Here is a 13898-nt window from a genome sequence, read left to right as displayed (position 1 = left end):
CCCAGAATGAGTTTTTATAAACAAGTCAGAGACACAAAAGATCACACTGGTCGGCTTCCAGTGTCGCTGCCACCACGTACACTCCCTGCGAAAGTGCATCAAGTCAGGGCCCCAGGCTCAGCTGCTCGAAGAACCTTCAGTCTGGGGGAGGGTTGTGATGTGAGTTACAGGTCCATGAATCCTTTTTTTGTTGTTTCTAAAGATGTAAAGACACTTTTTCTCCTTTCATTGCTTTTATCCTCAAAATGTTGCATTTCCTTCTGCCCTTAGCGTTTTCCATAACCTTCTGATCACTTTCAGTTATTCTGGCAGTACAGTCATCGGCTGGATTTATAGTGAAACCTTTACAATCTTCTTCCACTTCTTCTAAAATTAAGAAACGAAAACCAACTAGCCCACCCCTCAACCAGGCTGAAACGCATGTCCTCCTCAGTACTCACTATGGTGAGAGATGAGGGTGCCCTGGGAAGTGTCTGGCAGTCTCCCCTCAGCTCCTTGGGGTCATTTCTTTGGGTAGCAATGTCAGGTCTGGACGGGGCACAAGTCCCCACATCCAGGTACTCAACATGCCCCTGAGAGGCAGCAACGCTTCCCACAGGGGCTAGCCCTGGTCCCCCACGACGAGCTTCCATCCCCTTACTCACATCTTCCCTTATTTTAGTTACTGCTCAACAGGACCAAACACTTCATTAGTAGCTGTTTATTGATCAATGGTTTGATATAAAGTTATTTCAGATCTTCAGATTTTTGCCCAGATGGAATCACAAGCATTACAAAGTTTTTTCTTAAAAATAAAAAAAGGATAGGGGCAAGTTGGGAGGGGACCAACCTAGCAGTAGTGGCATTTGAGAATAAATTAACAAAAAAAATTTAGTATTACCATTTATTGGTGACAAACACTAAGTTTTACTTACATTCCATGGGGAGAAAAATTCCAGCGTAAACAATGAATGGAAGCAGTACTTAACTCGCAGGGCTACCAGGCTTTCCATACGGACCACACGCAGAGCCTCAGTGCACACACTTCTGTGTACAATAACACAACATCAAAAGCAACACAGCTGTATAGAGAAATGTAGGTCATTCTTTTCAGCCCTAATGGAGATGTAATTAACAGTATCGAGCACTCTGGAAAATCAGTCTGCAGGTTTATATGGACTACATGGAGATCATATCCTGTAGTGTAGTGAAAGCTAAGTCCTCAAGAGCTGTATGTATAGATACACAATTTTTTTTTTAATAATCTTTAAAACACAGATCAAAGTTCATTTAAGTCCTGTTTGCATTAACAAAAATAAAAATGAAATAAAAATGGAACCAAATGATCATCTAAAGTTTAAAATTCCTAAACTGTCCAATTTATACAACTGTGGGAGACTTATTCAAGGTTTTTGAAAGTCCAGGACTGTTTCAGCTGAACCAGAGGGCACACAATTTGCATCACTGAAATTGTCCTGGGTTAGTCAATTAAATAAAAATATCTAACCACATACACATGGATATGATCTTTGTCGGTTAGATTATTGATAAAGTCAGTCTCAGACAAGTTTCCAAACTGTGCTATATAACTAGATACAATTGAGAAACTCTCAAATGAAAATTTTATATAGTGTCATATCAATCAAAAGAAAATAATGAAACTAAGAATACAGATCACTGTTGGAAGAGAAAGCAGTGGTGATGGTGTGGGTACTGCAGGAGGTGGTGGGGCCATAGCACGCTAGAAAAGTTGGGTCACGCTGAGTAGGAAGCATTTGATTTTCTCTGGTGCTTTTAGCTCTGGGGCCGGTCAAAGGCCTCTCTCTGGCATGGCTGTCCAGGGTTTGTCCCCATGTGTCTGAGTGAGCCAGCCTGAGAAAGGCTCACGCTGTTTCTTCTTTCACACAGGGGGAAAAAAAGACCAAACACAGAGGTGCCCAGGGTGTGGATCTGCTGGTGTCCCGGGAGAACCAGCTGGCTGGGCTGCCCTTCTTCCCCACAGGCAGCTGCTATTGCATAGGGACCACCAGGTCACCGAGTGGCCGTCACAACAAACCCCAGCACAGTCCAGCCCGGCCACAGCCGCCGCCTCGTGTCTGTTGTCTTCCCTGCTGCTGCCCACATCCTTTACCCACCGTGTCTCTCGGCCCACTGGAGGTATCAGAAATTCCAAATTTTCAAAGCAGTTTCAGTATTTTCAGTATATATGTTGGGATTTTATAATGGTTCATGGCCAGAAAAGGTTCAGCACCTCCCACACCTTTAAGGAAGAAAAATGAAAATGACGCTAGTTTTGAAATGTAAGAGAATTAAAGTACTATTAAAAATGAAAAGAAATTGGCAAGCATCAGGAAGTACAATATACAATACTAAAAGCCCCAGTTTATGATAACAAAAGTTTTCCTAGGATATGCCAGTAAATAAAATAAGGAGGGTGTGTGTACTTGCTATCTCTGTGGGGGGAAAGAAAGAAAATGAGGGAAGAAATATATGTCTATATTTGCATAAAGAAACATACAGGAAAGATACAGGAGAAACTAGTAAAAATGTGATCTATGGGGGAGGCGGTGGGGAGAATAGGAGGGATGGGATGGGGGCTGTCTGAGGAGAAGATTGTACCTTGTAAAATAAAGGAGAGTTCTGACCATGTGAAGAAGGTATGACCGACTCAAAAAGGTTTCTTTTTTTTGTTGAGACGGAGTCTTGCTCTGTCGCCTAGGCTGGAATGCAGTAGTGCTATCTTGGCTCACTGCAACCTCCGCCTCCCAGGTTTTAAGCAGTTCTCTGCCTCAACCTCCCGAGTAGCTGGGATTACAGGTGTCTGCCACCACACCCAGCTAATTTTTGTATTTTTAGTAGAGACAGGGTTTCACCATCTTGGCCAGGCTGGTCTTGAACTCCTAACACCTCATGATCCACCCACCTCGGCCTCCCAAAGTGCTGGGATTACAGGTGTGAGCCACTGTGCCCAGCCTCAAAATGTTTTTTAAAAGTAGAGCTCTCTGCCCAGAGAATTTGGAACCTTTCAGGCAAAAGGGCCAGAAAGTAACTCAGGCAAATATTTCCCCGCTGAGTCAGCAGATAGTGTGAACTCAACACAAACGAGGGGCAGCCTCCCCATCATCAGTGCCTTCCCCTTCATCAGCGCACTCACACAGACATTGGTCCGTTTCCTGTTCTTGGCATCTCTGTACTTTGTTGGTCCAACTCAGACAGCAACTTTAAGATGTTCAGCGCAGCCTAGTGGGGATGGAAAGAAGAGTAAAGCCACAGCCATCACTTGGGACCACAGCATGATACACTGGTCAGGCAAGCAAGAGTTCCTGCTGCCCAGCAAACAGGTGGCTACTTCTTAAACTCTCGTATTACTAAATAAAACTTTGAATTTTTAATTTAAAATACAAATTTAAAAAATACTCAGTTACCTCATTGAATCATAACCTCTGAAAATGTTGTATTTTTCCTTCTAGTATTTTTAACCTTGTGGTAACCAGACTGTATAAATGTTACATCCTGCTTTCTAACAAAAATCTATCATGTATTTTTCTTCCTATAGAGACAGGGTCTCACTAAGTTAAGTTGCCCAGGCTGGTCTCAAACTCCTAGGCTCAAGCGATTACAGGTGTAAGCCTCCACACCCGGCCTATCATTTATTTTTCTTATTACGTTATCTTCAGAGACACTGTTTTGTTGTTTTGTTTTGTGTGTTTTGAAACGGAGTCTCACCCAGTTGCCCAGGCTGGAGTGCAGGTTCAAGCGATTCTCCTACCTTGGTCTCCCAAGTAGCTGGGATTACAGGTGCCCACCACCACACCTGGCTAATTTTTTTGTATTTGTAGTAGAAATGGGGTCTCACCACATTGGCCAGACTGGTCTCGAACTCCTGAGCTCAGGTGATCCACCCGCCTCAGCCTCCCGCAGTGCTGGGATTATAGTGTGAGCCACCGCCCCCTACCCAGAGACATTAATCTCATGCATGCATGATGTCCCATCAAGTAAATACACCACAGTTTGCTTAGATTTGTTAATCTGATCAATTCCTTTTCTCAGTTTTCTTGTAACAATAATTTCATCTGAATAGAACACCAAAGCAAGTGGTTTTTACAGCTGCCAGAACGTGAGTTCCTTGTTCTGGTGAGATAGGAAGTGAGTGCAGTCTCTGGGTGAGCTGCAGGATCCTAGTCGCCCCTCCAGACCAGCAGGGAAAAGGGAAAGGTGGACCAAAGCTGACGAGTTCTGATCAAGAGTGAGAAATCAATCCAATCAGCTATGACAAAAAGTCTTAAAAAATATGAACACTATCAAACAATTAATTATTCTCAAAGTCTACGGGAGAATCTTTCTCCCACCTTCCTCAGGCTAGTAACAAGCTGAACCAAGGCAGGCTCCACATAAACACACAACTTAACACTCTAATCCCTCACCCAAGGTGTGACGTACCATATCATGGCAGGACTCCACATCCTTGCCGATACCATGGCTGATCAGAGGTGGCTGAGAGGAGCAATTGATAAGAGATACAAATTCGTTCTTGTTGTTTTTGGGGAAGTCTTTGTATTCAACCTAAGGAGGAAAAGAGAGCTGAGGCTAGGTAGGGTAGGCAACAGCAAGTATGAGTGGGCTGGAGGGCTACAGCTCCGGGCTCCACAAGCAAGGAGATCACCTGCTCTTCTCTCCAACTCAGCCTGACTGTGGCTATACCAAGACCTGCCCTGTCAGCCCAGAACCTTCCAGGAACCTAGGTGTCTGCTCAGAAGCCCTAGACTGGGAGAAGCCATATCCTTTCCCACCAGGCAGAAGGTGTCAGCATGATGAGTCTGTTCTTTGAAATCCAAATTTACAACCACTGCAAGTGGTTAGCAGCTTTGTTTTTAGGGTTGGCTTGCATTTTGAAATATTACTAAAGGATAAAGATGTTTCTCTTACCACATATGCTTACAATACTTCTATACCTCCTTCCCTGCCACCCTTCCACCACTGCTCCCCAACCCATCCCTGATTGAAGAAACAAAGTACAAAGTTCATTTTCTGAGAGAAGCTGAAGGATGACTGTCCTGAGGCACAGCCATGACAGCTCAGGCCTGACAGTTACCTGGAATCCCTGGACTCTGGAAAGATAGTCCAGTTGCTCAGAGGGTCTTGTGAGAGGTCCATGGGGTACATGGCCTGAAGAGATGTTATTCTTTAAAATGGTCTCGGCTGTGGGCGAGGTGCCCCCATACAACAACTCTCGGGCTATCATGGCAGTTACTGTGGCCTTGGCAGGATTTGGAGCTGCCCTGGTAAAATCTTTGGTGTGATGTCCTTGACTAACTCCTACAGCCTGGGCGACCTCGGGCACCATGGGAAGAATTCCAGCAGGCAGCTGCTGATGACTTAGGTAAGGCATCCTGAACTCATCCTCTTTATTACCTGGGAGGGACACACACGGTAAACACGAATCCACATCCACAGCCTGGAAAAACGCGATGACACCATCAAACCCCACGCTGGCCCTCCCCTTGGCATGCATGGCAGCGCAGGGAATCAGGGAATGATACAGACACTTTGCATGCGGGACCTCACTGGCTGGACTCCTGCTGTCATTCAGGACCCATGCAAATCCCAGAATCACATTCAGAGGAAGACGATATTAAGATCACACTTACTAGTCCCATTTTCATCCCCAGAGCCAGGTTCAAAAAAGGTTACTTTTCTTCCATCCCCTGGTTTCTTTATGGGTGTCTTAAAAAAGGAAAAAAAAAAAAAAGGGGGGCCATGAGCATAAATCAGATCATTGAAAAATTAGCTCCTGCTGTCTAAACCTACATAAAGTCCAATCAGCAACAACTGAGGCAATCGGCAGAAAAACCCTGCCCACCTGACCACTGGCACACTGACGGACACCTGGGCAGAGCCTGCCTCCTTCTCCTAATGCACCCTCCTGCCCACACCCCTGCCCACAAAGAGCATCTAACAAAGTGCACTAACCTGTGAATGCTGAGCTGCACTCTGCACCCACAGGAAGACGGGAAGCATTTAACCAGAAAGAGCAGAGATGCTAGACGGTAGAGCCCACCAAGGTGGGGAAAGAAGCTTTTAGACTGAAGCTAAACAAATAAATCGAGAATATTTCCTGGAGCTGATATCCAATTAAAAAATAAGGTGACATTCCAAAATTAACACCCTTATGGGGAAAATGTTATTACCTAAGAATTCTGTCAAACACAACATCACCTTTCTACGAAGTAACAAAGGACACTATGAATGTCCTACAAGATTCTGAAATGAAAAACTCAAAATCCAAGTCTAAGATCTATACTGGGCCGGGCGCGGTGGCTCAAGCCTGTAATCCCAGCACTTTGGGAGGCCGAGGGGGGGCGGATCACTCGAGGTCAGGAGATCGAGACCATCCTGGCTAACACGGTGAAACCCCGTCTCTACTAAAAAAAAAAAAAAATACAAAAAACTAGCCAGGTGAGGTGGCGGGCGCCTGTAGTCCCAGCTACTCAGTCGGGAGGCTGAGGCAGGAGAATGGTGTGAACCCGGGAGGTGGAGCTTGCAGTGAGCTGAGATCCGGCCACTGCACTCCAGCCTGGGCCACAGAGCGAGACTCCGTCTCAAAAAAAAAAAAGAAAAAAAAAAAAAAAAAAAAGATCTATACTGGTGGTATCTGGGGTCTCAGTCAGTTATTAACTGGCCACGACTGAAGCTGTTTCTCACTGTTGATATGACTGGCAGACATCAATGAATCAGGCTTGATTTCAAGTTTATCTCACCAGGACCATTCAGTGACGGGAAAGAAGATCAGCCTTGGCTTTTGCTGAGGTCCTGCTTACCACTTCTGGCAGACATGAATTTTTCTTGTTACGTTCCTTTTTTGTTGTTGTTGAGACAGGGTCTGTCGCCCCGGCTGAGTGCAGTGGCATGATCGTGGCTCACTGCAGCCTTGACCTTCCAAGGCTCAATCCTCCCATCTCAGCCTTGTCGCTCGGACTACAGGCACAAGCCACCATACCTGGCTGATTTTTAATTTTTTGTAGAGACAGGGTTTCATCATGTTGCTCAGACTGGTCTTGAACTCCTGGATTCAAGGTCTCAGCCTCCCAAAGTGCTGGGATTACAGGTGTGAGCCACCACACCTAGCCGTGAATTTTCCACAGGGGATTATTTTCATCTGATACTTAACTCACATAGGAAAAAAGAAATCCCAAACCTAAACTTTGGATTTGGCCTGTCTCTGCTGTCACACCATCTTATTTTCCCAGAAAAAACAGTCTGTTCGACAATTAACGAAAGCCTAACAGTTATAAATCTTTCACTTAGGCTTCATTTCTAGAGTGCAAATCACACTTAGTAACTTCAATCCTAATTACCCCTCATGCTCTCATCCTACAAATGGAGAGGAGCAAGCTGCCCTCCACAAAGGGTCCCCAGACCACAAAAATACTGACACAATCACGATCTAACCAGAGCCTACTGGGGCCAGTGGACATGCGAGGCCCCTCTGAGCACATTATGGTCCAAATGAATGAGACACTGCTCAGCAGGACTGCTTGAACTGTCAGGAGGATGAAGCCTTGCCTTGAGGCCTGCCCCTGGAGGTGCCCCAGTTCCCTAAGGTGAGGCGAGAGACCATTTCGCAATCAGAGAGCCCACACACTCACCTTCTCCTCTGACTTGAGTGCTGGTTTGGTGGGCTGCGCCTGCGGGACTTTGAAACCAAGGATCTCCAGCATGTTCTCGGCTGCATTGCGCTTGGCCACCTTCTTGTTGGTGCCCGCTCCTTCTGCAGTGTGGTTTCCAACCTTCACCTGCACGAAGAAGTCAAAACAGACCAGTGCTTATATGGTGAAACCCCGCCTCTACTAAAAATACAAAACACGGCCAGGCGCGGTGGCTCAAGCCTATAATCCCAGCACTTTGGGAGGCCTAGACGGGCGGATCACGAGGTCAGGAGATCGAGACCATCCTGGCTAACACGGTGAAACCCCGTCTCTACTAAAAAAAAAAAATGCAAAAAACTAGCCAGGCGAGGTGGCGGGCGCCTGTAGTCCCAGCTACCCGGGAGGCTGAGGCAGGAGAATGGCGTAAACCCGGGAGGCGGAGCTTGCAGTGAGCTGATATCCGGCCACTGCACTCCAGCCTGGGCGACAGAGCGAGACTCCGTCTCAACAAAAAAAAAAAAAAAAAAAAATACAAAAAACTAGCCAGGCGAGGTGGCGGGCGCCTGTAGTCCCAGCTACCCGGGAGGCTGAGGCAGGAGAATGATGTAAACCCGGGAGGCAGAGCCTGCAGTGAGCTGAGATCCGGCCACTGCACTCCAGCCTGGGCGACAGAGCGAGACTCCGTCTCAACAAAAAAAAAAAAAAAAAAAAACCTTCAGAATAACAACCAGGCAGGAATTGGTGTGTCAGCAAAATAATCCAACTATGGTCAGAAGCGAGATAAGAGCAGTGTCCCGAACCTGGCCTCCTCGTCTGTGGGAGCTAATTATTAAATAGTCAGGAGTTTGGGAAGCTGGATGTCAAACATAGCCAGTATTAAACCTTTAATTATATAAGCTGATAATTATTTTAACAGAAGTCATTTTTGACTGCATTTTATAATTATCTGTGTTCGAGGGTCTGTCCGGCTATTGCATTTGTATGATGGAAACAGTCTGTGATGGTGAACTACTGACATCTCTTCTGAGCACTGCGATCGGAAGTATCACTTGGAGAGCTTGAAATCAGCCATAGTGGGACTACTGATACCACAGAAACATACAAATGCTACATATCAAAGATTAAGTTGTTTACTGATTGTCTAAACCTACAATGATGAAAAGGCTAATAAAGCAGGTTAATCTTAAAAGCATGAGAAGTCTGCAGCCATTACACTGTAACTATTACAAAAAACTGAAATATCTTCCCATCTTTGAAAATTATTATCTAATTTAGCAGAGAAGCCACTCATATCATTTACAAATGAATAATGTTACATGTCTTCATTGTTTTACTTTTTTTCTTTTTGGGGGGAGACAGGGTCTCACTTCATCACCCAGGATGGAGTGCAGTGGCATGTCGTCGGATCACTGCAACCTCCACTTCCCAGGTTCAAGCAACTCCCCTTCCTCAGCCACCCAAGTGCTGGGATTACAGGCGTGTGCCACCACGCCTGGCTAACTTTTGTATTTTTAGTAGAAACAAGGTTTCACCATGTTGGTCAGGCTGGTCTCGAACTCCTGACCTCAAGTGATCCGCCTGCCTCGGCCTCCCAAAATGCTGGGATTACAGGAGTAAGCCATCAAGCTGGGCCTGTTTTACTTTCATCTTACCTGTTAACATAAACAAAAAATATCAACCAGCCAGGCGTGGTGGCTCACGCTGTAATCCCACCACTTTGGGAGGATGAGGTGGGTGGATCACCTGAGGTCAGGAGTTTGAGACCAGCCTGGCAAACATGGTGAAACCCCATCTCTACTAAAAATACAAAAATTAGCCAGGCATGGTGGTGGGTGCCCGTAATCCCAGCTACTCGGGAAGCTGAGGCAGGAGAATCACTTGAACCCAGGGGACGGAGGTTGCAGTGAGCCAAGATCGCACCATTGCACTCCAGCCTGGACAACAAAGCAAGATTCCATTCACCCCCCCCCCAAAAAAATGGAGCAAGATTCCATTCACCCCCCACCCTCCCAAAAAAAACTATATATATATATATATCTCAACCAGTATTCATGCTAGAACCAAAATCTTTAGTCTAAAGTATGGATTTGTCAATGACATGAGCAACACCTTTGCTGAACTGGATAGTAATAAACCATTATGTGTTGTCTGATTTTACAAAAGTATCGTTGGTGATTGTCACACTGAAATATGTATGAAATTTACAATAAAGTGTATTATATATGATTTATAAATTGTGCTACACATCCTGTCAGTAAAATTTATAAAACACATGTATACATGTCAGTATAATTTATAACACACATCCTTTGTGTCAGTAAAATTTATAACACACATGTATATATATAACATACATATATTCAGCTCCTTCCACCAAACCACCCTCCCCAAGAGCTGGTTGTTAAACATGTTCCAGGACGTCACTGCTTACAACCCCTTTCCAAGTTGATTGTAATAACAGGCACCTGGCTGCTAAAACGAAAGCCCAGGTCACAAGACTCAAGAGAGTCAAAGAAACCATTCCCTGGCCTGGGACTAAATTCCAACCTGGCCATCTACCAGCTATTTCATCTTGGGCAAATTACTGATGCTCTCAGCAAACTGCAATTTCCTTGATCATTCTTTTCCTACCTTCTGACTGCATAGGTAAAACATACGAGGTCAACTTTGTAAGTTATACATTGCTATACAAGAGATAAGAATTCTGTCTTACATCAGAAAGCTCTTAAATTCAAATCACACTGGCCGGGCGCGGTGGCTCAAGCCTGTAATCCCAGCACTCAGGGAGGCCGAGACGGGCGGATCACGAGGTCAGGAGATCGAGACCATCCTGGCTAACAGGGTGAAACCCCGTCTCTACTAAAAAATACAAAACACTAGCCGGGCGAGGTGGCGGGCGCCTGTAGTCCCAGCTACTTGGGAGGCTGAGGCAGGAGAATGGCGTGAACCCAGGAGGCAGAGCTTGCAGTGAGCTGAGATCCGGGCACTGCACTCCAGCCTGGGCGACAGAAAAAAAAAAAAAAAAAAAATTCAAATCACAATTAAGTTGAGCTGCCTATGTGAAATGACCACTTAGCTTTCAACTTAATAAGCTAAGTACAAAGATATGTTCCATACTAATCTGAAGTGTCACCTAATCTAAGGAAGAGGCAACCCTGGATTCCAGACTCCACAAGAATTAGGAGAAAGAGGAACAGATCTCTTGATACTACTTACAAAATTTACCTTTGGAAAAGAGCAATGTCATAAACCTTCAAGGAGATGTAATGAAGAAAAACTTCACTCAGCACCCACCACCCCAGGACTCTCTCCTTCCAAATTTCGGTGCAACACACCCACATTCCCACCAGTGCACACAGCAGTAATGCTGGTGTGCAGACATTACATTCACATGTACTAAGTGTTTATTTTAAGCATTAAGATAAACTTAATCTTTGATATGTAGCCTTTACAGATTTCTGTGGTATGTTTAAGCTGTCAAATTATTGCAAGCCACAAGGTCTTAATAAGGATCACAATTGGCTGGGTACAGTGGCTCACGCCTGTAATCCCAGCACTTGGGGAGGCTGAGGTGGGAGGATCACAAGGTCAGGAGATCAAGACCATCCTGGACAACATGGCAAAACTCCATCTCTGCTAAAAATACAAAAAATTAGCTGAGTGTGGTGGCACGTGCCTGTAATCCCAGCTACTCAGGAGGCTGAGGCAGGAGAATCACTTGAATCAGGGAGTCGGAGGTTGCAGTGAGCTGAGACTGCACCACTGCACTCCAGCCTGGGCGACAGAGTGAGACTCTGTCTCATAAATAAATAAATTAATTAATTAATAAACTAAATAAATAAATAAATAAGGACCACAGTTGCTGGCAGAACATGGCCCACAGGATCCACCCTCCTCATGAAGGTGTCCAGGCCTTGAACCGCCATCAGCCCCCAAGGCTGGACGTGGTCAGAGGAAGGGGCGCCCATCATCCATGCCGACCCACCTGCATCACAAACTCCCTGCGGCGCGGGAGGCCTCGCTCTGTGAGGAGCATGTACTCTGGCTCCTTCTCCTTTTTCGCCTGTTGGATCTGGGCCAGTCTGCTAATCGGATTGATCCCCTGGCCATACTCTGGGCTTGTCTGTGGCTGAGGAACAAACAAGGCAGAAACTCTGTAATGTTATTCACTCCATGAACTTGGTCAACTCAGAGATCAGGATATGAGAGGAGATAAGAGATTTTGCGTTGACCTAATGGCTCAGAATTAGATGTTTTTAAATTTAACATTTTGAAAATGAAAAGATGCTTTGATTTTGTATAATTGTTCTAGGTGGTTTTAAGTTCTTAGCAAACCAACATCAACATTTCACTATAACGAAGCATCACTATGACTGCAATGGCTGCTTTTTAACATATTTCAACATATGACAGTAAATGGGCAGAAAAAACATAAAACAATATTCCTACAACTCCCCAAAAGTCTGAGCTATGATGGGTTCCCAATTTTCTTGAAAAGAACTCAAAATCCAGAAACCATTTTTTAAAAAAAGCTCAAGCTGATGCCACATGGCAAGAACCTCAGAATCCCAGTTACTTCCTTGTGGCCACCTTCTGTGCCAAGGAACCCTCATTCACTCTGCTGATCAGAGAAGTGACTTCCAGGCTATATTAAGCAAAAAAGAGAAACAAAAAGGTATACATAGTATGCTTTTATGTAAGAAAAATTTGGACCTTGACACAGTGTGAAACTACATATACTGAAAATCACAAAGTCCCCCATGGAATTATGTCCCCTTTCTGGGGTTGGGGAAGGGGTCAATATAATGCTTTCATAGATCCATTAGTGTGGCTCAAAAATCCAAAAGAAAAGGCACACAGAAAAATGTCTCACTCCCACCCTCCCGCCATGGGCCTCCTGCCTGGCACGAATCTCCTCCACCTGCAGAACAGCACCATGGTCACTGAGACAGAGGCATTGTTACTTCACCACACGCCCCACAGACGGGCATGGCGTTCCTGCCCAATACCCCACTGTGATTGCTGGGGCTGTGATGATGTGTGTGCCCATCTGCGGGTACCCCTACTGAACTGGCACAGTGTCCTTATCTTACCTAACAGGTGGCTCTTGCAGCACCTCTAAGGGGTCTGGCAGGCCTGGGGTGTGGCACGTTGGTCTCATCCCCTTTCACCTCGGGGACAGCAACCAGCCTTCTAAACCCCCCAACCACCCATAGATCATGAAAACACCTTCTGTGTTCAGAAACGTTCTCACCTTGACTATGGGTTTTGTTTTCTTTTTGATTCTAGGCTTTACTCGTTCAACTGCAGGCAGGGGCGGTAACTTCTTCAGCTCCTCAAGAACAGCTATGGCGGCGTTTTTCTTTGAAATCTTCTTGCTTTTCCCTTCACCTTCCCCCACAAACTCCCCAACCGAAACCTTGGTCACAAAGTTCTTCATGTGGGGTGGGCCACTCTCCCGGGCCACCTGTTTCAGAGGGAAAGACTGAGTGAAAGCGGACAGACACTTATTAAAAGCTGCAAGGCACACTGGCTGGCACACTTCACACAGACAAAGGGAAGGGGAATCAAGGACAAGGCCTACTAAATGAAATGAAGCAGGGATCATTTCAAATGCTTTCTCGCCTTTCTTCTTACTTCTCCAACTGGTTTATGCTCTTGAGTCTGGTGAGTCCCAAACAGTCAGGCATGAAATAAGAAGACCTTTTTACTCCCATGCCCCCGGCTCACAGGCTGTCCTGAGTTTAGTGTGGTCCAGTGCAACTGGCAAAAAGAAAGCTTGCCCAGCAAAGCCCAGAAACAAATGCAGCACAAATGCTCAAGTTTAATATCTGTTCTGAGCCTCCAGCCAAGACTAGGCCTACTAAATACTGGCTGCTATGTGGCCACAAAAGAGAATGAGACAAATCTCTAAGCACTGATAAAGAGGGATTCCCCGCACACATTAAGTTAAAAAAAAAAAAAAATCAAACTACAAAAGAGTGAATATGGTATGGTAGCTTTAGTTTAAGAAAAAAAAAGGACTTTATATAAATATCTACACATACATAAACAGACACACATGTTTATAAGCTCATTTATGAAAAAAAAAAAAAACAGAGGAAGGATGAAGAAATCAATGGGCTGGACGTGGTAGCTCACACCTGTAATGCCAGCACTTTGGGAGACTGAAGCAGGTGGATCACTTGAGGTCAGAAGTTCAAGATTAGCCTGGCCAACACGGTGAAACCCCGTCTCTACTAAAAATACAAAAATTAGCTAGGGGTGGAGGCG

At 45.3% G+C, this 13898-nt stretch overlaps 1 protein-coding gene across 1 annotated transcript in view; it reads right to left on the bottom strand.

Annotated features, from left to right (window-relative positions):
- Window positions 1-685: 685 nt before the first annotated feature.
- Window positions 686-13898, bottom strand: part of STAU1 (staufen double-stranded RNA binding protein 1) — a 66112-nt gene continuing 52899 nt past the window's right edge. Inside the window, exons 7-14 of the mRNA XM_011928832.1 lie at window positions 12880-13092; window positions 11611-11754; window positions 7626-7772; window positions 5628-5703; window positions 5072-5391; window positions 4420-4542; window positions 3134-3219; window positions 686-2239 (exon numbers count right to left, since the gene is read on the bottom strand). Coding sequence (XP_011784222.1) covers window positions 2224-2239; window positions 3134-3219; window positions 4420-4542; window positions 5072-5391; window positions 5628-5703; window positions 7626-7772; window positions 11611-11754; window positions 12880-13092 — 1125 coding nt within the window. The 3' untranslated portion in view covers window positions 686-2223. The remainder of the gene's footprint in view (window positions 2240-3133; window positions 3220-4419; window positions 4543-5071; window positions 5392-5627; window positions 5704-7625; window positions 7773-11610; window positions 11755-12879; window positions 13093-13898) is intronic.

The sequence above is a fragment of the Colobus angolensis genome, unplaced genomic scaffold, assembly GCF_000951035.1.
Source record: "Colobus angolensis palliatus isolate OR3802 unplaced genomic scaffold, Cang.pa_1.0 Scaffold8, whole genome shotgun sequence".
NCBI lineage: Eukaryota > Metazoa > Chordata > Mammalia > Primates > Cercopithecidae > Colobus > Colobus angolensis.
Note: the sequence above shows the minus strand (reverse complement) of the source record. Positions and strands in the feature narration are given on the sequence as shown.